Source organism: Tripterygium wilfordii, chromosome 22, assembly GCF_013401445.1.
Source record: "Tripterygium wilfordii isolate XIE 37 chromosome 22, ASM1340144v1, whole genome shotgun sequence".
In the NCBI taxonomy this organism is placed as follows: Eukaryota; Viridiplantae; Streptophyta; class Magnoliopsida; order Celastrales; family Celastraceae; genus Tripterygium; species Tripterygium wilfordii.
The window spans coordinates 2,887,739-2,909,107 of record NC_052253.1 but is presented as its reverse complement, the minus strand read 5'-3'; the positions used below and the strand labels follow the sequence as shown (position 1 = coordinate 2,909,107).

Here is a 21,369-nt window from a genome sequence, read left to right as displayed (position 1 = left end):
GTGGAATAAATTTCACTTGCAAGTAAGGATATATTTGACATATCAATAATTGATTGGGGACGAAAGAGGAAAAAACTAGTTAAAATTTGTGAAATTATATAAAGTTATAGCATTTTATAAGTAGTAGAAATGTTCCCAAAAAAACTATTGGAATAAGTGTCATGAAATTGCTAAGCAGCACGGACACGCCAAAATGGGCTCCGCGCCCGCACTGAGTGCGGCAGGGACGCGGATGCAGCTGGGACACGCCGGATTCGGCTGCGACTCGCTGAGAGAGAATTTCGAAGCACAATTTTGTTTGTTTCGAGGAGAGAGAGAGTGCAGGTGGGGTTAAATTGTCAGAGAAGAGGGGAAAAAAACATCATTAAATGATGCATGAAAGACGGATAGACTGAGACAGAGAGGGGCATAATATTATAATATTTAATACCTTTGACTCATGGACAAAACTCTCTCTGTATTAATTGGTTTCAAGTTCCAACCATCTCAATTTTACCTTTTTCCCTACTAGCTCCCCAGATTCATCATCAGTTGGTTTATTTACCATAAAAGAAATGGGTGAGAGGGCTGGAGTTCTAACATATAAATTATAATTATAAAAAACATATTTTTTTATTAGCCGAGTAGCCCCGCACCCGCATCCTAGATTCTTTGAGAATTTACGAATCGATGTATCCCCGCACCCGTATCCCGTGTCGCCGTATCCGAGTCGGTGCTGCCTAGTGAAATTGTTATTCGGACTTTGGATGACTTGCAGCATTTATACTAACAAATAGTATAAATAGTATAAATGCTGCCAATTATCCAAACTAAGCTAAGGAAATCTGTTTTTCCAATAACAATCGCACAGGAAATGGGAGGTTTCAGGTTCGGCGCTGCAGTGTTGTTTGTTTCCTCTTCTGTTCCCCCTTTCTGCCACGGGATTCGGTCCTTTCCGACTAAGGAAATCGGCGATGGCGATTCTTTGTCATTATGGTCCGACGAGCGATTCCGATACTTTGGGACTATTGCTAATGGGGGTAGGAGAGACACAGTAAGCCTGAAGTGGGTCCGGGTCGGGTTTAGCTAGCCGATTAGGATATTGCTTGTTATTCTCAAATGGGCAACCCCAAAAGCTCTGTTTTAGGCCCAAAACGAAATCATCTACTGTGATGGGGATGGTATGGTTATCCTCCATTCTGGACACTTGCTCCATAATGTTTTTTCATTTCATTTTTTAGTTCAAAAGAAAAAGGAAAATTTAATCGTAGCCGTAGGTGAGGGTCCGGGACGACTCTTGAGCAAGTTAAACATTAATTAATTCAGAGAGCTGTGCCCTGTCAGTCTCTCACTCTCTCCCCAGTCCCCACTGTATTACTACTTTTTCTATGTGGGCCTTCCTTACCTTCTATTTTCATGGCTGATCTGAAATCTGATCGCTTTCTTGTGGGTGCTTGGTCTCTCTCCTTCAAGTCTTGAGTGGGTAATCCTAATCTCTAGGTACGGATCGTCAAAAGTTGAAATCTTTCTTTAATCACTGCTTCCACTCTGGTTTGTTAGATCTTCACAATATGAACCAAGTAATCCTTTTTTAATTTTTTTCCCTTTATAATGCCAAAAGCTGTTATTTTTTTTGTGATTTTTCCATTTTCGCAATGATTCAATCTAAAGGAACTTTTTCTGCTTTCACTTTACCTGGAAACTGTTCTAGAAGCAGAAAAATTCGATGATCTTTGCCTCTTTGGTAACAGCAACATGGGTCAGCTGCACTTTTAATTATAATTTTGTTTACTTTTACATGTACATTTTTCTACTGTTGATGATTTGGGATTTGACAGTTGGGAGTTTGCAGAAATATAGGAACAGACAAAGGTCTCATTACTTTGTAAAGACGAGGAGATAATAGAATTATAGAAAAAAGAGTAGGGCACAACACTATCACATGCCCATCTATGATTTTCTTTTTGATTGATTGCATTTTTCGATTCTTCTTTTTGTCTCTATTGTAAATTACTGATTCTTGTGTATCTAGGAGTGATCTAATTAACTGATGACATGTCTAGTGTCCATGCTTGGTACAGGTCATTGTGTAGATAATTCCATATCTTGGTGCTGTAGCTTTTTCCTAATTATACCCTGCTGTTGTATTTTATTGGGAGAATCAATAGCGGATACTCCAAGTCTTGAAAATTAGGTACACCTGCTTGTCATTTAAACAAGTTGTCCAAATCATTTTGTTTGTGCTAGATTGTTGATTAATTTCGATGCAGGATTGCTTATGTTTCTGGATGGAAATGAGAAGTCTTTGGATTTAGAATTTTGTGTGATATAAACAAAACATATGGGGGAGACAGCTAAATCCAATCCTGTCCTGGAAGTGTCTGTCTCATTTGGTAGATTCGAGAATGATGCGTTGTCTTGGGAGAAGTTTTCATCTTTCTCTCCAAATAAGTACCTGGAGGAAGTAGAGAAGTGCGCAACACCTGGATCTGTGGCTCAAAAAAAGGCTTACTTTGAAGCCCATTATAAGAAGATTGCTGCTCGGAAGGCTGAGCTAATGAATCAGGAGAAGCAAATGGAAAACGATGCGTTGAGTTCAGATCATGATCATGATCATCAAAATGGTAGAGATCTGGTTGGTAACAATGGCGGGATTGCTCTTGGATATCATTTAGGTGACATCAAAAGTTCTGCAGAAGCTGGAAATGAAGAAGTGAAACCAGACAATGATAGGAGTAACACTCCTGTCGATAAGCCAAAAGAGGACAATGAAGTCAATGTTGAATGTCAAAGCTCGTCGGTTCAGGAAGTAAAAGAGGATTTGGATAGCGTTCCTGATAGCCTTGAATTAAGCAAGCCCGAAGATATTATTTTCAGAAAAGAATCGGAGGAAGTGCCTTCAACAGGGTCTCAAGGTAATAAGGAATTGTCACAGCAGTTGGGTGATGAGCTAGAAACTGCTATAAAGATTAATGAACAAAATAAGAAGCTGGATAACCTGAAGGAATCCCAAAAGGTGAATGATACTGCTTCTGAGCTGATAGATTGTTACAGGAAAATATTCTTTCATTTCCATTGTCATGTACACATGTTTCTCTTGAACTTCAAATCTTTTTTTATGTCTGGTGTCTCGTAACATTTCTTGTTCTGTTGACATAGGTTACTCCTATTAGCAAGGACAGAAATATGACAGTGCTCAAGAAGAAAACAGCTTCACCTTTGGCTAAAGCACCACAAGATTCCACGCATAGAAAGGCAACTAAAGCAGCACAGATATCAACCCCTAAAGCATTGGCTAAAACATCACAAATTTTGGCCCCAAAAGTGTCAGCTAGAGAACCAAAAATTTTAACTCCCAAAGTGTCAGGTAGAGCACCGCAATTTTCAACTCCGAGAGTATCAACTAAATCACCTTATATGTCAACCCCGAAGATGACAAAACCAAAGACATCTTCAACTGCGATGTCCGCCTCAAGCAAGAATTGTCAAGTAGGAGAAAGCAAGAAAATGACATCTAAATCCTTGCACGTGTCCCTTAGTTTTGATCCTCTAAATTCTGGGCCAGCATTGGGTACCACAGCAAGAAAATCTTACATTATGGAGAAGATGGGAGATAAGGACATTGTCAAAAGAGCATTTAAGACATTCCAAAGCAATTTCAACCAACTGAAATCTTCCAGCGAAGAAATATCTTCAGGAGCAAAACAGGTTTATCATCTTTTGCTGTTACCTCTATAAAAAGATTATTTAGGATGTTAACTTGTTGAATATAAATTCTATTGCTTAACTTGTGTTCCAATTTCTTGAGTAGATGCCTGTGAAGGGGGCAGCTCAAAAGGTCTACACTCCTACCATACCAAGAAAAGATATTGAAGGGTAACATTTATATCTCTGCCTTTTTGTGCTGATGAGTATGTTGATCATTTTATTATAATCATGAAATTATGCAGAAAATTTCTGTGTGCATTATATTGATCTATTCTTGGAAACACATTCATCATTATCAAATTTATTGAGCTTTGGAAATTTATTTCTCTATGTAAATTGTGATGACGCATAAGGAAGCTAGTGGGAAAAGATGAAAGCTCTTATTCATGAGACATAACTCTTTTTGATGTGAAAGAATGTATTTTCTTTTTTTGAACCATAAAATGATTGCATAAATTCATTGCATACCATTCAGTACTTGTGTTCCATCATTCCTAAGCTATTCTTGAAACATAATGTGTTTCTTGAAAGCATATATGGTCCACTCATAGCTGATATTACTTGGCAAGACATCCTATGACTATGATTGTTTCATGGAAGGAAGTTGGAAGATTTAGTTCATGCTTTCAATGGGAAAAAGAGAAAAATGGTGACATCAACAGACTCGGGTGCTGCTTGAATTGTCATATATGCTGTTAAACCATTGGTTGTCATTTCATCCAAATGAATCTAAATCCAAGTTTCAATAATTGTTGCCTTTTTGAAATCAAGGCATTTTACATTTGATTTGTTTGACCACTCTCATCTGTATGAACCCTAACATGCTATCCTCAAACTACCACCAGCTACTTAACGAATGCATGTATGGAGAAGGTGAAGTTTACTAATTTTTCTCAAGAATTATATTTAAAATTAAGCTATCATGGTATCCTGGGATTGTCATACTTATATGTGCGTTCTTTGAATGGCTTATTTATTGGCTTTCCAATGTTCATGGACACATCATCTCTGTCATTATTATCTTGAATTTATAACAATAGTAGTTATTTATGGATGACCATGCATGGATGACTGCTACTATCCATTGTTTACTCTGCAGGGGTTGGTCCAAAGTGGCTCAACCTTGTAGAGGTTCCAAATTCTCAAAAAGAAATGTTGCGCTGCATGATTCTGAATTATTTGAAATCCAGTTTTTTGTTTAATTGGCTCCCAAGTAGACAAAGGGTGTTTGAGAGAATGTTTCTGGTTCCCTGAGCTGCATACCCGCATTCATGCGGACACCACCTCTTTTGGAATTTGAATGGGGCATTTTATATTTTTTGACAGGTCTCTAAAAGCAGGTGGTCTGGCTAAAAGAACAACTGAGGCTGCATCATCCTCTTATGGATTGGGAACTGATCAAAGGGTAGAAAAGCAAAGAGAGGTATGTACTGGTCATGCACCACCCTAATCTCTCACGGAATTTTTTTTTTTGGCAAGTAAGAAATCGTTACAAATGTGAGGGGCATACCCCAAAGCCCACGGCCCAAGGACAAAAACAAAACAAAATAATGAGACAAGGCCCATGGGCCAATTACACCAGGCCTACGGCCCAAAGCAGACCAAAAAGATAAGAAAAGCCTAAGGCCCAGCCGGCCCAATCTCAAGATACAATGGTAACATCTTAAAATCCACATTTCTAAGCATATTTTTCCTATGCATACAGTTTTTCAAGAAATTTGAACGAGAATCCAATCCTAACAAGGCAAGGAATGCACACATTCAAACAAAATCAAAGGTTAGTTCTGAATTTCATTTGTTTTCTCTTTTCAAGGCATTTCTGTATTTCATTTGTTTTCTCTTTTGAAGGCATGATTGTTAGTTGTTATCGTCAGTTTGCTTGGATGAATTCTTTCAAAATATCCAAAGAATACAGTAGAGCTCTTCTGGTTTAGAATCCTTGACTTAGCAATTCCTTGCGAATGTTGAATTTATCCTACTGACAAATACATCTGATACCATTATCATGAAAAGTAAGATCATTTTCATTTCTTCTCCATAATTGGCGAATGTTAGCTTAACACCCTACGTATCAAACAGGAGGAGAAGGCATCTGAGATTAAAATGCCAAGACAGAACCTAAATTTTAGAGCCACAGCTACTTCAGGATTCTATCTTGGTCAGAAGACATCAAAAATTTCTTTGGATAAGGTATTTTCCCATCTTTGCATCCTTCCATAGTTACTCATGATTCCTGAATATGTTGATCGTATGATTATGCGGTAAAGAGATAACTACAGTTTTCAGCCTACTGGGACATACTGCGTTTAATGTTATATTCTGGTTATAGATGGTTATCTTTCCATCAGAAGTTCTCAACGTTAATTGGCTGAAATAATAGGCTAAACAAGTATGAGAATTTTATTTTCTCATTTCAGTGGAAGTAGCAGTAGTTTATCTAAGTCTGAGGTTGTCACCGCGTTGTAGATCAATTGCAAGAGACTTGGACATGCCTTGGTTAAGGGTCGGGCTTATTTTTGTCAAGTGGGGCATGGCAAACATGAATCATGATGACCTCTTGCTGTTAATTACACATTATTTGATTTTTCTTATCAAGGAGTATAATAAATTTGTCCTATTGAATAAAAATTTCTACAATCAAATGAAGTTTTGAGGCATAAAAATGAACAAAGTAAATTTGTTTGGAGGCATAAAAACGAACAAAGTAAAATTTGTAGCCAATGTTGTCTATAGGTCATTCTGGATTAATGCCTTAAAGTCTGCTTGAGAGGATAATCTCTATGAGTTGCTTTCTCATTCTCGGTAAACTCTTAGAAGCATATATTTGAGTTCCACATATAAAGAGATCTTTAGACTCAAAAACAATCTGATTTAGAAACTGAAATGAGTGATAGTAGAGTGTCCCTCAACCACTGAACTTTCACCAATTCATCTAATTTGGTCTTCTTACCCCAAGGCCCAAACAAGGTTATTGAATAAATGCTCTCCTCATTTTTATTTTTATGTAAGTGGATTTGGATCCTTTGGTTGAAAAGTAATGCCATTACATGCTCACAAGCACTGAAATTTAAACTAAGATTGATTTTAGTTATGTCTTATTCTCACTAAATGAGCTGCAAAGCTTTTTGTTAGTCACTCCAGCTTTCCAAGTGCCGAGTTAAAAAGAATCTCTTAAAGAGAGCACATCTTACAGATTTGTATAGTTTTTCTCGAAACATATTAAAGAACTATAGACATTCCAATAGACATTTTTTGGCAAAAACCATCATTTGTTCATTGATATCTTGTCAACATTTTGCTCACATGATCAGTGAATTTTTTGGTTTTTCATTTAGATGTAATTATGGTGTATGCAGGAGGGTTCGAAGACGCTTGGGTTATAAAAATCATGCATGCTTTTCTGATAAAGATTACACAATTCCTTCATCGGATCTAAATGCTGGAGATGTAGTACATCTATCTTGGTGACTGGAATTGAAGGACAACTTGAAAGGAATTACTATCAGGTGAGGAACCAAGCATTGTTATAGTGTGTGAGCCATTTGCGAGTGATGGGTGTATTATGCATGGCTACAACAAATCAACCGATATGCGATATCGAGTTGGTCTTAGCAAGGCAGGTTAATAATTTGAAAGGATGAGTGGGTTTGCAGCATTATTATATGATTCACTGATTATTTCATTCTTGCTGCACCTCTCCCAAGCTGTGTTGTAGAAAAAACATCTAGGAAACTTTTGCATGTAAATTAGTAGTAGACACTGACAGACATGTATGACCCTTTTGAATTGCTAACGAGGAAAAACTCCGCTTACATTGTGAAGGAACCATGTCTGAGTTTTTCTAATGCGAAGCTGATTGGTAATTGTGGAGTTATTGAGGTTGATGAGTGGCCTTGTACATACAAGGGGTTGTGACCAGAACTGCTACAATTCTTTAGGAGGAGAAAGGCTCTGATCAAGCTCAAACCGAGCTAACATGAGTGATTCGGGGTGGTGTGATGAAGGAACACTATACTTAAACTTGTTGATTCGAATCACGAATATGCTGTTGAGGACAACGTCAATGACATAGACAACTTAATGAATCTATTCTGAACAGCATCACTGACTCGAAAACAAATAAAGAAGATAGAAACCATCTTTGCACCGATCTTCATCAAAAAAAAAACATACAATGTCAACCCAAATATACAAACATCCATGCAACAATCACATCCAACAATCATAAATATACATATGGTACCAACATCTAACAACCATTCAAAGTACTTAAAATCATACAATTTGTAAAGTCCAATTCTCGCTCTCTTCCTAGTATGCGGAACGGTGGCGGAAGATGGACCAGCCTCGTCTTGACTGAACTGTGAATGATGGCTAGCGGAATCGAAGTTAGTAGCACCATGCTCACGACCACAATGCCTATGCTAGACTTCTTCTATATCTATGACCATGTGCTGGCAACCCTCCACCCGCACTAATGCCTATAGTCTTATCAAGATGATCTCGGGAACCTCATCCAAAATGTCGTGACATGTGAGCATCCAATTACGAGCTACCACTACAGTTTTATCATTCATTGCATCACGCAAAGTAGTTGCGGCTTTCCTCGTCCCGTAATTGCCAAATGAGCCTACAAAATGAAAATCAAATGATAAAAAGTAATTGAAACATTGTCATATATTTTTAAGTCTCTTCTTTGGACCATATTTATTTGGATTCACTGCAGGCTATGACATCAAAACACCATATTGAAATGACAAATGCCATCTGGGTATGAATCTCCTAATTTAGAATTCATTTTGATATTATTGCTGAACTACCAGGCAGCATCTTCACAACAAAATATTTGCCTAATCAAACAATGCTTTGAAACATTCATCATGAAGGATGAGCTTTATATTCATATGACAACCAATTAATGTCAGCATTGTAACTGCTAAGGACATATAATGTTAACTTATCAGTCAAGTATGTCCAATGATGCAAGAATTTAACAAACATTCAGGCAAAAATTCATTCATTTTTATGTACATGAATCGATATCCTATTGTGCAGTATACATGTTTTAGGTATCAGAGTCTGAATCACTAGAACTGCTTCTAGATTTCATGAAATGTGCTGGCAAGTTGGGGAATCTTGTTGGCGTCCTTGGTGGGGGTGACTTGGGCGATGATGATCCGGATCCTGGCATTGTTGTCTTCCTCCGTTGCAGTTTTCGAGCAATTTCGACACAGACCTGATCAACCATACTCAAGAAATCCTTAATTATACCAAATAGTTGTAGTGGATGTGCCTGTTGATCCTTTGAAGCACTTGCTTGATAATATTCTGTTGTTCTTTGTACATGCTTCATTACCTTCATTTGCTCTTCTCTCACCACCTGTAATTCCTCTTCTGCTGCTTCAAGAAAGCCTTTCATCTCCCTCACAAATCCTCCATCACATTGAGTCACAAGCTGCTTAACTTCTGCAACACGGGATGTGAGAGCGGAGCAAGTGACTGCTAAGGTGTCGTAGTCCATTGCAGCTGCTTTCTTTACATTAGAGAATTCGGAGCTTAGTCCTCCAACAATTGGTAATCCTAGCATCGTATATTCCTTCTCGCGTTCGTCTTTGGATGCTGAGTTCGTCTCACTAATTATGCTGCCATAGCTGCTCTGGCTGCTGCTGCTGCTGCGACTCAAGCTGCGATTCTTATTGAGAACACAACGTTTTCCTTCCGATCGTACTACTTGTTCTACAACGAAGTGGAGTAAAGTAGTCTTCCCATCAGTGCTTTTAACATCAGATAGCTTCTGAAGAGAAGTGAGTTTGAATGCTTGAGCATTCCCTCTGGCAGTACCTGCATTCATTCGATTTCCAGCTTTGAGAATTGCTTCGAGTAATTTCATAAAGAGTCTTTGACTTCGAAGCTCTTTGCAGGCTGCTTCAAGTGTTTGCAGAGATTCCTTGAGTTGTGAAATTTCCGACCCGTAATTTGATCTGAAAATCATGGCATTGAATCGAGTAAAAGCTGATGGAACAGCTTTGAGGAGATGGTAGAGGAAGCATTCAGCATCAGCAAGTCTTGCAATGTCTCCATTGAACTCAAGAATCTGGGATTGTTCTTCGTCAGTTGGAGCAATTCTTGTGAGCTTTTCAAGAGTTTCCAATTCTAAACCATGACCTTCATTGAGTGCATCAAGAATTTCTCTGCGAGAGATGGACAGAGATTTGATTATAATCGCAGTGTTCTGCGATTTCCGCGGATCAAGTATAACAATTTGTGAAGGAATAGTTGGTTTTTTTGAACTGTTGTCTCCTCCTCCTTCAGGCGTTTTTTTACTGGTAGCAACATATCCAAATAGTGCTTCCATTAGGTCTCCATCAAACCTGTAATCAACATCAGCAAAAAATAAAGTTTCAGAAACCATGGAAGATAAACATGAATTAATGTCAAAACTTATAATCTGTGTGACTTCAACAGTTACCTGAAAGAACCATTATCAATTTTGTCCCAGACCATTGAATGATCACCATTAGGCTTCAGTTTATCCCAATGCAAGGGCTTCAATTTCACTTGGTCATTACCACTTCCTGCCATGCTTGAAGACTCTCTTACTTTACTCTCACTTTGCAATGCTCTACGCACCGGAGGTGGTTTGGAGGAAATAGCCCTGGGTGGAGGCGGTGGCGGTGCTGGATTTTTCTTTGCAGGAACAGGTGGTGGAGGAGGAGGCGGCGCTGGCGAAGGAGTTTGATTCTTTGAAACTGACATCGTTGATTTGGATGCAACTGGTGGCGGAGGAGGTGGCATTGGTTTGGATGGAACTGGCGGCGGCGGAGGAGGAGGTGGTGAAGGAGGTTTCACGATGACCTGGATCGCAATCTCTGTTGGTGCAGCTGTAACTCGGAACCGATCATCCACCTCTGGTGCAATCTTATTGTAAGAAGTAGACGATCTTCCGTGAATTAAAGGGATTTCTTGTATTCGTCGATTTCCTCCATGAATGATTTCTTTTTCTTCTTTTTCGACGCCGTGTTCTGGAGCATGAAATACTGATTTCTGGAAACCGGAGTTCCTCTGATGATCAAATTCAAGCTTTTTCCAGTAAAGCACATCCAATCCATTCTCATCAACAATCAACCCCTTCACATTCCCATCAAATCGTCTAAACTCATCACCAACACCACCACCACCACCAACCACAGCCTGAGTGCCACAGGAACCAGTCTCTCCACGGCGTTTTACAACACGAATCAAAAAGAAGAGCATAGCAAAAACAACAAAAGTACTAGCAGCAGTTGCAGCTACTGCCTTTGCAATGGTTCTGTTCGACGTTGAATCTTGCTTGGCAACAGGGAGTGGCGCCTGCGGCGGTGGTAGTGGTGTGACCGGAGGCGGTGGAGGAGGAAAGACCTGGGTGTTGTTTGGACTAATTGGTGATGGTGATGGTGCTGGAGATGGGATCGGAAATGGGTAGAAGGTTTCAATGTTAACAGGAGAATCGGATTGGCAAGAAGAGAAAGGAATGAAGAAGCAGACAAGTAGTAAGACAGAGAGAAGCCATGGCTGAAGTTTGACAGCCATGAAGGAAGGATGAATATGAAGAGAAAAGATTGGTTATTTTGTTATAATTTGTTTCTTTGCAAAATTGGGTGATGGAGATTTGTTGATCGTCCCCTGCTTTTGGGTTTTGGTTGCTGACGGTTTCAAAGAGAGTAGTAGTTGTTTCCCATTTAGTTTCTTCTGTTGGGGTTTGGCGGGTTTTAGTATGTCATATGACTACAATGCCCCTTGATGGGATTTATAAAGTTGGATATTTTTGGATTTTCAGAGGGGAAAAGGAGAGGAATTTGATTTTAGGGGATATTTTTGATTTTATCTAATTGAATGAATGAGCTGTTTGGTGGGTTGGGTTGGGTGGGATTGGGGTGGATATAGTTTACTCTGTCAGACCAATCCTAATCAGAAATATTATAGTTTATATTGGGTTGAATTTATCTATCTATCAATTGATTTCTTGAAATAAATTAAGAGAAATAACAAATGTCTGGTTTCAATGGAAATAAATTCTCATACCCCATTGTCAATACCGACAGTTGCTGGGCAAAGTAGGTCTTGAATGGTGTTTACAAATACTCTAAAAACCCACCCGAACACTCAAAAAATTGAATCCCGAATAATTAGATGAGAATTGTATAAAATTTGTAGACTCCGAGAATTGTAGCTTCTAGATCCTTGAAACAAGTAGAGTCCTTCTGTCTTACATTATAAACTAGAGAATTACCCGGCTCAAAAAAAGCTTAAATCTCTCACAAATTTTAGATAAAAATGTCAACAAGGCCTAAAATAGTTGGTGATGTCATTGACCTATGTGACTTAGTCCAAGTGTAATGCAGTAGTTGACAGAAGCAAACAAGAGATCTGGTCGTGCTCCCGACCCAAAGCCACTGAGAAAAGAAGACGGCTAAGTCAAACCATTAAAAAAACGAAACGCTAGTCAAACAATTACCCAATTTGTAGGGGATTCAGAGTGCTTTTGTTGTGCAGAGTGTTGAGCTTTCTCAATCATGGTTTGGTCATCCAACAAAGATAGATACAGTCCAGAATAATGTAATTTGTAGTGACGAAAACATGGTTCAGGCCCATTTTCTTCTGCATGAATCAAAGCCCGGTCAATTCTTTTGATTGATGAAGCCCACAGCCCATTCTTTGCGTAAGTCCACTATGATCGCCCATGGACTATACGAAAGCAAGCCCAAAGCCAATCTCAAGTATGACAGGCTGACAGCCATCCACTCTACTTTTACCGTTCGTATTACGCGCATGACAAGATGCTATATCCACATCATCTGATCTCGGGATACTTGCCGTCCCTATCCCCTTGTCACCTTGTCTACATCATTGGCTAGCCATAATCCCCAAAGTTGGTGAGATCATTTTTCAAATGAACTGGTCTAAATGGGCGACAACGTTAGTGCCGCTGTTGAACTGTTCAAATGTGTAAAAAGTCTCACATCTAAAGATGTGGGCACTCATGCCTTATTTATAAGGCTAAGCCCACCTCTTACCACCAACAATGCCTTTTCCTAGGCTTGAGTGGGTTGGGTCTAGCCCACCTGCTTGGGCCTAAGGAAAAACAAAGTCGTGCGGGCTCGATGTATCCACTGGAACCGGACAACCAAAAGCGGGGGTGTGGATTTACAACATGGTATCAGAGGAATTCGTTCCTGTTGGACATGACCTCTACTCCACTTGTTGGGTCTGGCATAACCCAGCCCACAAGTGCGGGGGAGTGTAAAAAGTCCCACATCTAAAGATGTGGGCACTCATGCCTTGTTTATAAGGTTAAGCCCACCTCTTACCACCAACAAAGCCTTTTCCTAGGCTTGAGTGGGTTGGGCCTAGCCCACCTGCTTGGGCCTAAGAAGAAACAAAGGCGTGCGGGCCCGATGTATCCACTGGAACTAGACAACCCATATTGTTGGTGTGTATGAGGGTGTGGATTTACAACAAAATGTGGGTATGACCAGCCTTCTCGGAACTTTTCACATAAATAGAGAGCTAGTCATTTCATCAAGAGCCTTTTCATAAATCTTTGCTGAGCCCCATAGATGAGGTCAACCCACATTGCATCAGGCTTGTTGTCATTCTAGTTTGGTTTTTCATCTTGTTGTCTTGTCTCATGGGGCTTGCTTCCAGCATGATAGGAGTGTCGCTCCCTTCAACGCTCCTCGTCCTTGTGCAGATCCCTCTTTAGGATTCGCCTCTCATACTCACTTTTGGTGTATGAATGTCTGCCATTATCCTCTTGCTTCCAGTCCGACTTCTGATCTTATGTTTGCCATGTAGAAATTTCAACTTGACTCGTCATGTAAATATATCTCTTCTCACTATGGTCGCCAAAATATAGTAGACAAAAATTATACCATCTTGGCCGAACACTCCACGGTACAATCCTAAGCTATTCGGTTAAAGCCTATTTTGGTCAGTGAGTTTGACAATCGTTGTTTGAGTGTCGGAGTCACAGACACTCAAGTAAGTCTCAAGATTATTACTAGTATAATAATCACAAGTAGTGCTTCATAAATTAACTCGGGGGTGTCTCTTCTTTTTATAGTGGGAGAATTAAATGTATCTTTCCTGTTGTTAGGCTAAACTTATGAGATGATTATGCCACATCCCTTAATTCACGACTAATTACTCCCTGAAGTCACGACCATCATGATACGAGCTGGACAGTGTGCGTCCCCTACCACACCATTGTCATATGCATAATAATTCCTCACATGCCTATCCAATGGAGGTCTGACACGTGTCCCTCATTCATCGTTCCCCCGTAATTAGTTTTTATTTTGAATGATGATATTTTTAAGGGGGAAAAAAAACACTTTGCCCTTCGCACATTAACGTTATTTTTAAATTTAATTGGCCAAAAAAAATAGATGCATTATCTTTTATTTTTTATGTAAAAAAGAAAAAGAAAATACTCATTCTTCTAGTGAAGGTTTTCAGTTGAATATTCAAAGGACAGAGAATAAGGACGATGGGCCACGTATGCACCTCTCCACGTTGACGTGGGAGAAAAATAACGTATCCTTCTCGTCCTCAACTAACAAAACAAGCAGACTCAATTGAATTGATTAAACCTAAAACTATCAGAATCACCAACCCAAATTCCCCAAATCCTTCTCTCAATCCATCCCAAAATCCACATGGATCATCAACTCTGATACTTTCGATTCCTAAGAGTTTCTCCTCTTTCAGGGTTGCACCGGCAGAGGCCCTACTCAATCGCCGATGTCTCTCTCCTTTCACTCTCGTTGCTTACTTGTCCTGTTTTGCTTCATAGGCTTTGGTTTTGATTTTGGGCAGGCGTTCAAAGTCCCTTTTACAGTTAAAGATGTGCTTCCAGTCCTGCCGCGTCAGATTTCGTGGCCAGTTTTGAACAATTTTCACAGTGCGGTCGATTTGTTGCCGTATTTCGTGGGATCGGTGACCCCAAATAATGAATCAATCGAGTGGAAAGGAGCTTGCTTCTATGGAAACGAGGCACGTCTTGAGTTTACCGAAGGTGATCGAGATGATACGGGCTTGGGCGGCGGCGTTCTCTATCTCAAGGTTTGCGCTATCCCCTACTCATCGAAATTGTGGGTTTTGAGCCATTGTTGGTGTAATTATGGTTTTCATTTGTCAATTGTGCCTTTTGTATCTTTGCTTTTGAATTACTTTGTCCTTCAGATTATGCTGGTGACAGTTATCTAAGAACTATAAGATTTGTTTGTATTGTATGTATATATTATATAATACAAGTTAGGAATTAGTAGCTATGTAGGTGTTTGTTTAAATGCGACTTAGTAAATCGGTTCCAAGCGCTCTGAGCCTCTGACAGTCATATATGAACCGTAAGACTTGTTTTTCTCCTCAACTACATTAGCTTTTTTGTGCAAGACATTACCCATGGGAGGGGAAGGACGCTCTTTAACTTAGAAAATAGAGAAGCAGTGCCGGAAACACTGAATGGGAAGAGGAATTTGGGTAGAGAGGTGGTTTGAACTAATCAAACCGTTGACAGAAACTGGCAAAAGTTCTGAAAGAATTATATGGATGAGGTGTCATGGTGTGCCCCTGCATGCTTGGAATGCAAAGTTCTTTCTGAAATTGGAAATCTAATGATTACCAGAATTATGATTTCTTCTCCTTTAAAGGCCATGCTCAATAAATAAGTTATGGCGCAGTTGCTTCACAAATAAAGGTTTTTTATTGAATGAAACTAGGTAAATCAGTTCAAATTGCCACTGTCGATATTTGTTGCTAAAGTTGAACCTCTATCAAGCAAAACGAGTAGAAAAGAAATGGTTGAAAGACATGCATGTTTTGTTATTGTTTTTAATTTTATATTTTTCAGTTTGTTGGGTAGAAGAAAAAAGATATTTGGCGGATTGTTGGTAGTGCCTTGGGAAAAAAAACTGTTTTAGTTTTACTAGTTTCCTTTGCTGGACTTTTGTTCCACGATATTTTATTTTTCAATAGATCAATTTTCTTCTTTTCAGACATCCGAAGCACACAGCTGGACCTGTATGGATCTCTATGTTTTTGCTACACCATATAGGATTACTTGGGATTACTACTTCTCTGCTCGAGAGCATACATTGGAGTTTGATTCTTGGGAGGAACCTGCAGAGTTAGAATATGTATGCTTCAGCTATTTGCATGTCTAACAAAAGTTAACGCCTTTGTTGCATCAAATGACATTCTCCCTCACTATTGAGCAGGTGAAGCAGCATGGTATCTCTGTGTTCCTCATGCCATCTGGAATGATGGGGACCTTGTTTTCTTTAATAGATGTGTTGCCACTATTTTCTAATACTGTCTGGGGTCAGAATGCTAACCTTGGTTTCTTGGAGAAACACATGGGTGCGACATTTGAAAAGCGTCCTAAGCCTTGGCTTGCAACTATTAATCCTGAAGATGTGCATTCTGGGGACTTTTTGGCGGTATCAAAGATTCGTGGTCGGTGGGGTGGATTTGAGACATTGGAAAAGTGGGTGACAGGGGCATTTGCTGGTCATACAGCAGTTTGCTTAAAGGACGAGATCGGTAATCTTTGGGTTGGTGAATCAGGACATGAGAATGAAAGGGTGTGTAACGTACAACATAATAAAATTTAAATATAATAAGCGTACTGAAAACTGAAAGTCTGGAAATAGGTAGTGAAGAAATTAAGCTGAAAATATTACTTTACATCTGTATGTGTTTAATTCGAATGGTTCCCTGGGATGGAATTGTCTTTACACTATTTACTATATTACAGGGTGAAGAAATTATAGTCGTGATTCCTTGGGATGAATGGTGGAATTTCGCTTTGAAAGATAGTTCCAATCCGCAAATAGCCTTGCTTCCTCTTCATCCTGATCTGCGTGCAAAGTTCAACAACACTGCGGCATGGGAATATGCTCAAAGCATGTCAGGCAAACCATATGGTTATCACAACATGATATTTAGTTGGATTGACACGATTGCTGACAACTATCCACCACCTCTTGATGCTCACTTGGTATTCATCGTTGTGACCATTATTTTTTATTAAAATCTAAATTACCAATTGCTTAATTGTGTCACACCTTTTATAGACAGCAGATTTAATAACTTTTTTGGGACATTGTTTACTATGCATACAACTTATGTTGGCATGTCTTTTTGTTTTCCTAGAGCATGATACTTGGCAAACAGGTTGGGGATTAAGTCTTTCTGCTTTACCATGATGTATGCTCATTGCATGAATGATATGCTTAAGCGTCTGCATGAACGATATGCTAAGTGTCTGTATAAAGGATATGCTCAAATGTGATGAATGTCTTGGCTTGAATAGTTTATGTAATTCCATATATCTGCTTTCTGCTTCCTAATATATTCTCGATATGATGTTGGCACTTCGCAAATATGTGATTGAGCTGGTCAATTCTGATTTCAGGTTATTTCTGTCATGTCTATGTGGAGTAGAGTGCAGCCAGCTTATGCTGCAAATATGTGGAACGAAGCGCTAAATAAACGGTTGGGAACTGAGGTATGTGTTCATACACTTTTCTTCATTGCTCTTTCCATGCTTGTGGGATACAAATTGGTCTGCATTTGATATAATTTTGAGTTTGCAGTCTCTTACTTTGATTTGACATCCAAAACTGTCATTGGAGCCAAAATCTTTTCATGCTGCTATCTTTTATTTAATATGTTGTTTTTTGCCTTTTTAGGGGACGTGAATCTAAAAGTCCCAGGAAGAAGGGCAATAGAATCAATAATAGATTTTGCAGCTTTGTTTTTGGGATCTAATGCTTAAGGGAACCACATATATAACAATACTTGCCAAATGAAAAGCTAAAAATTATAAGTCTTTATCATTGGTTCTCCTTTCATGTAGAAGTGGCTTAGTGACACATTTTAGAGAACAATGCTGTATGAGACTCAGGTATAGGAACAATTACCAATGGAAACTTGGTTAATGTGAGTTTATTTGGTGACATTAAACATGAAACCTGGTTTCTTGAAATATAAGGTTTTTGAATTTCTTAGCTTTTGGATATGTGCTTACCAATATATAAATTCGGCTATCATAAGAAATTATGCAAGGATCTAGATCCAAGCATGTCTAAATTGTTCGTTTGGAACTTGAGGTAACACCTTCAATTTTCTACCGTGGCCTCCATTTTTCTTTGATTTATAATTCTCTTATTTGCATCAAGCTTATATTTTTTTTATCTGTTGCGTCACTAACATTGTGCTGCACTTTACCTGCTGTTTCAGGGTTTAGACTTGTACGGAATCCTAGCGGAGACTGAACGGCGTGGCCTAGCTTTCGATCAATTACTATCCATTCCAGAACAAGATGAATGGGTCTACAGTGATGGAAAATCGACAACATGTGTTGCCTTTATTCTTCAGATGTATAAAGAGGCTGGAATTTTCAGTTTCCTTTCAAACTCTATTCAAGTAACTGAATTTACAGTAAGTTATAAGTGTTTTCTTTCTTACCTTTGTAATTATTACTTTTTTCCCCGGGTTCTTTTGAGGTAGTACAGTTATAACATGGCTTAATTTTTTTTCCCTTTTCCCTCAGATTCGTGACGCATACATGCTTCAGATCTTCGAGAATAACCAAACACGCCTGCCAAATTGGTGCAACAATGGGGATGGTCGGCTCCCGTTTTGCCAGATCCTTGGCGAGTACTGGATGGAATTGCCCCAGTATAACACCATAAAGCCGTATGCCAACATGAATGAGAACTGCCCATCTTTACCCCCCAGCTATGATAGGCCTGTAAGATGTTAATATGTTAATTTGAACCGCCCAGGTTTGTTATGGTTTTCCCACGCACATTGCATATTGCCAGTTAAGCTTGTGATAAGTTATTACCAATCTCCTTTAAGCATCTGTCCCAAACAATTCAAAAATATGTTATTTGTTGTTCCCGTGTAACCAACTTCAGATATTCCTGCTGTAAATATATTTATACTATCCTCTTAATGAGTGTTTCTTAATTCCTACCACCTTTATCTCCCAACAGTTTTATTTTTGTGTCGGTGAATTTGAAAGTAATGTAATATAAAGGTAAACAATTTCCATGCACAAAGCTTTCACAGCGGGTAAGATTGGGGATAAATGTGTGGATATGTTATTTTCATGAATTGAATATGTGACCAAATGTCTTAATGCCTCTTAGCTATATAACATTGCTTTGTACTTTTGTGTATAGTTGAAACATTAGATGCAGATTTGGAACGAGGAAAAAACATAGAGCATCAATCCTTGTAATCGGTGAGTTTCTCACTTATAATCTTCTTCGACATAGTGAATACTCGATCTATGCTGTCCGTCGATGTAAGTTTTCGCTGAACCAAGTAAACCTTTTGTGTTCTTTACCGCTTTGATTTAGTTCTCTACAATTGTTATGCCTTGGATTTGTTATTAGTTTGGTCAATCTATTGTGTACGCACTGTCTTTGGATTGATTTCTGTACAACACAACACAAAACACCCCACACCTTATTTAGGTATGGGGATGGAGTTTGTAACCTTGCTCATAAGCTCCACCGAACATGGTAATTAAATGCCAAAAAAAAAAACAATGAAAGTCATATGTGTGCAGAATAAATTAGGGCTAACCGGCCTGTTAAACAATTCGTTAACAATTGGCATATATATGAAAGACCATTATAAGTTATATCGAAATTGAACTTTGATTAATTCAACCGTAATTCAAAGGTTATGGTTGGTGCAAAATATATAATCTAAGATGTGTATAAAATTAATGGTTGACTTTAAAATATTTCCATAAATAGTTTCATGGTTCCAACTTGCAACTACTATTGATAATTGAAGACCCTATTATTCCAGATGAATATGGACTGCAACCATCCTATATTTAACGATTTACATCTTACACTTCACAACTTATTTGATATTTGGTGAGAATTGAACGATCCATGTATCAGAATTTACATGGAGCAAAGATCATAAAAAAGACGATACCATTATTCCATTCATACTACCACGTCAAAGAAACGACGACGTTTCATGGAGTTTCCGGCTTTGACGAGGTGGGTCTTTCTGATTTCTATTTCTTTCAGAAAAACAAACGCAAAAGCATCAAAAAGTCTTGAGATAAACCAGCAAATGTTAGTCATCACATAAATGTCCGCATTATTCCAGAAGAACAAACAAACAACAATAGGATTCCTACGCCGTCTCATTCTCCTTCGCTACGAAACTTCCACAAGTTTATTCAACACATTCAAAGCGGCAATTTCAACACGCCTTCACAAAATGACTTTTCTACAAATATTAATCATATTTATAGTTCTCCTAAACTCGCCGGCTTCAACCTCCTCCTCCTCCTCCTCTTCTTAAACTCTGTCAATTCGCCCACTTTTGCAAAGTAATAAGAGCACACGAAATGAGAATACTTTGTTACTTCTTTGCAATTGTACTGTCAATTTCATTAGTGCCGAGCTCAGCTCACTTCTTCCCCAACATATCGTCACTGCCTCCGCTCCTCCGGAACATCACCGCCGCTGCCGGTCCCTGGGATGCCTTCAAGAAACTCGTTGACTGCAACCCTGGTGACAAGATTGACGGATTAGGCAAACTCAAGAAGTACTTTCAGTACTTCGGTTACATCCCGAATGCTCCTTCAAACATCACTGACGACTTCGATGACTTGCTTGAATCGGCAATCAAGACTTACCAGCAGAACTTCAATCTCAATGTCACCGGAAAGCTCGATGAGCAGACGATGAATCACGTCACCATGCCGCGGTGTGGCAACCCGGATATAGTCAACGGTACGTCCACGATGAATTCTGGTAAAACGACGCCGTCTAATACTACCTCGTCACACCTTCACACGGTTTCTCACTACACATTCTTCCCTGGCATGCCGCGTTGGCCGGTGAGCAAAAGCGAGCTGACCTACGCGTTTCTCCCGGGGAATCAGTTGGAGGCGGATGTGAAGAGCGTTTTCACACGCGCATTCGAGCGGTGGTCGGAGGTCACCACCTTAACTTTCACGGAGACGAGTTCGTACTCCCGCGCCGACATCAAGATCGGATTTTACAGTGGGGACCACGGAGATGGGGAGCCGTTCGATGGCGTTTTAGGAACGCTGGCCCACGCGTTTTCGCCTCCGAACGGGTGGTTCCACTTGGACGGAGACGAGAATTGGGTGATTTCCGGTGACTTGGCGGTATCAGCTGTGGATCTTGAATCGGTGGCAGTGCACGAGATCGGGCACGTGTTGGGGTTAGGGCATTCGTCAGTCGAGGAGGCGATTATGTATCCGACAATATCGTCCGGGACGAGAAAGTTGGAGCTGGCCAGCGACGACATAGCTGGGATTCAACAATTGTACGGTAGAAATCCGAATTACAACGGTTCGGCGGCGACGCCCTCTACAGAGCAGAGGGACACCAATGGAGCCTACGTTGAGGGTTCTATGTGGGGCCTAATTGTGTTGATGACCGTCGGATTTGTCTTCTTGTTTTTGTAAACATAGGTCGACTTTATTAGATTACGATTTTCTTTTTTTGGCCACCCACATACAGGGATTTAGTATTTTCTGATTTTATCATTTTAAATATTTATAATATATATATTTTTTAATTTACATTTGTTATTCAGTTCCAAAGCTACGATGTCTACAATCAC

At 39.4% G+C, this 21,369-nt stretch overlaps 4 protein-coding genes across 8 annotated transcripts; 3 read left to right on the top strand and 1 right to left on the bottom strand.

The window, feature by feature from the left end:
• The first annotated feature begins 1,325 nt into the window (after nucleotides 1-1,325).
• LOC119991709 (protein WVD2-like 7) lies at nucleotides 1,326-7,550 on the top strand. Of its 5 annotated transcripts, XM_038838123.1 has the most exons (10): nucleotides 1,326-1,479; nucleotides 2,043-2,173; nucleotides 2,250-2,995; nucleotides 3,139-3,687; nucleotides 3,791-3,855; nucleotides 5,014-5,110; nucleotides 5,393-5,464; nucleotides 5,562-5,611; nucleotides 5,672-5,699; nucleotides 5,767-5,877. In XM_038838123.1, the coding sequence occupies exons 3-9, from the start codon at nucleotides 2,321-2,323 to the stop codon at nucleotides 5,694-5,696; spliced, it is 1,533 nt and encodes a 510-aa protein (XP_038694051.1). In that variant the 5' UTR covers nucleotides 1,326-1,479; nucleotides 2,043-2,173; nucleotides 2,250-2,320; the 3' UTR covers nucleotides 5,697-5,699; nucleotides 5,767-5,877. The 5 variants fall into 5 exon arrangements, with proteins under 5 accessions (XP_038694051.1, XP_038694048.1, XP_038694049.1 ...); XM_038838120.1 differs by lacking the exons at nucleotides 5,562-5,611; nucleotides 5,672-5,699 and adding an exon at nucleotides 7,044-7,550 and having other exon boundaries at nucleotides 2,061-2,173; XM_038838119.1 differs by lacking the exons at nucleotides 5,562-5,611; nucleotides 5,672-5,699 and adding an exon at nucleotides 7,044-7,550 and having other exon boundaries at nucleotides 1,327-1,479.
• A 1,007-nt stretch (nucleotides 7,551-8,557) lies between these two features.
• On the bottom strand, nucleotides 8,558-11,396 carry LOC119991043 (formin-like protein 4). The gene is made up of 2 exons (XM_038837225.1): nucleotides 10,157-11,396; nucleotides 8,558-10,058 (listed from the first exon to the last, which is right to left on the bottom strand). The coding sequence occupies exons 1-2, from the start codon at nucleotides 11,254-11,256 to the stop codon at nucleotides 8,753-8,755; spliced, it is 2,406 nt and encodes an 801-aa protein (XP_038693153.1). The 5' UTR covers nucleotides 11,257-11,396; the 3' UTR covers nucleotides 8,558-8,752.
• A 2,859-nt stretch (nucleotides 11,397-14,255) lies between these two features.
• LOC119991154 lies at nucleotides 14,256-18,714 on the top strand. The gene is made up of 7 exons (XM_038837388.1): nucleotides 14,256-14,790; nucleotides 15,723-15,863; nucleotides 15,945-16,310; nucleotides 16,484-16,726; nucleotides 17,144-17,236; nucleotides 17,971-18,171; nucleotides 18,284-18,714. Exons 1-7 carry the CDS (start codon nucleotides 14,470-14,472, stop codon nucleotides 18,494-18,496), a joined length of 1,578 nt encoding a protein of 525 aa, XP_038693316.1. The 5' UTR covers nucleotides 14,256-14,469; the 3' UTR covers nucleotides 18,497-18,714.
• A 1,143-nt stretch (nucleotides 18,715-19,857) lies between these two features.
• Nucleotides 19,858-21,337, top strand: LOC119991157 (metalloendoproteinase 2-MMP-like). The gene has a single exon (XM_038837389.1). The coding sequence runs from the start codon at nucleotides 20,120-20,122 to the stop codon at nucleotides 21,209-21,211; it is 1,092 nt and encodes a 363-aa protein (XP_038693317.1). The 5' UTR covers nucleotides 19,858-20,119; the 3' UTR covers nucleotides 21,212-21,337.
• Nucleotides 21,338-21,369: the final 32 nt, after the last annotated feature.

Bases quoted from the DNA above. Each gene is read 5' to 3' on its own strand.
- LOC119991709 (XM_038838121.1), top strand. From the start codon at position 2,321: ATGGGGGAGACAGCTAAATCCAATCCTGTCCTGGAAGTGTCTGTCTCA. The intron at 3,856-5,013 runs GTAACATTTATA...ATTTTTTGACAG, and splicing joins CCAAGAAAAGATATTGAAGG to GTCTCTAAAAGCAGGTGGTC. The intron at 5,878-7,043 runs GTATTTTCCCAT...TGGTGTATGCAG, and splicing joins CAAAAATTTCTTTGGATAAG to GAGGGTTCGAAGACGCTTGG.
- LOC119991043 (XM_038837225.1), bottom strand. From the start codon at position 11,256: ATGGCTGTCAAACTTCAGCCATGGCTTCTCTCTGTCTTACTACTTGTC. The intron at 10,059-10,156 runs GTAACTGTTGAA...TGTTGATTACAG, and splicing joins ATTGATAATGGTTCTTTCAG to GTTTGATGGAGACCTAATGG.
- LOC119991154 (XM_038837388.1), top strand. From the start codon at position 14,470: ATGTCTCTCTCCTTTCACTCTCGTTGCTTACTTGTCCTGTTTTGCTTC. The intron at 16,727-17,143 runs GTATTCATCGTT...TTCTGATTTCAG, and splicing joins CACCTCTTGATGCTCACTTG to GTTATTTCTGTCATGTCTAT. The intron at 18,172-18,283 runs GTAAGTTATAAG...CTTTTCCCTCAG, and splicing joins TTCAAGTAACTGAATTTACA to ATTCGTGACGCATACATGCT.
- LOC119991157 (XM_038837389.1), top strand. From the start codon at position 20,120: ATGAGAATACTTTGTTACTTCTTTGCAATTGTACTGTCAATTTCATTA.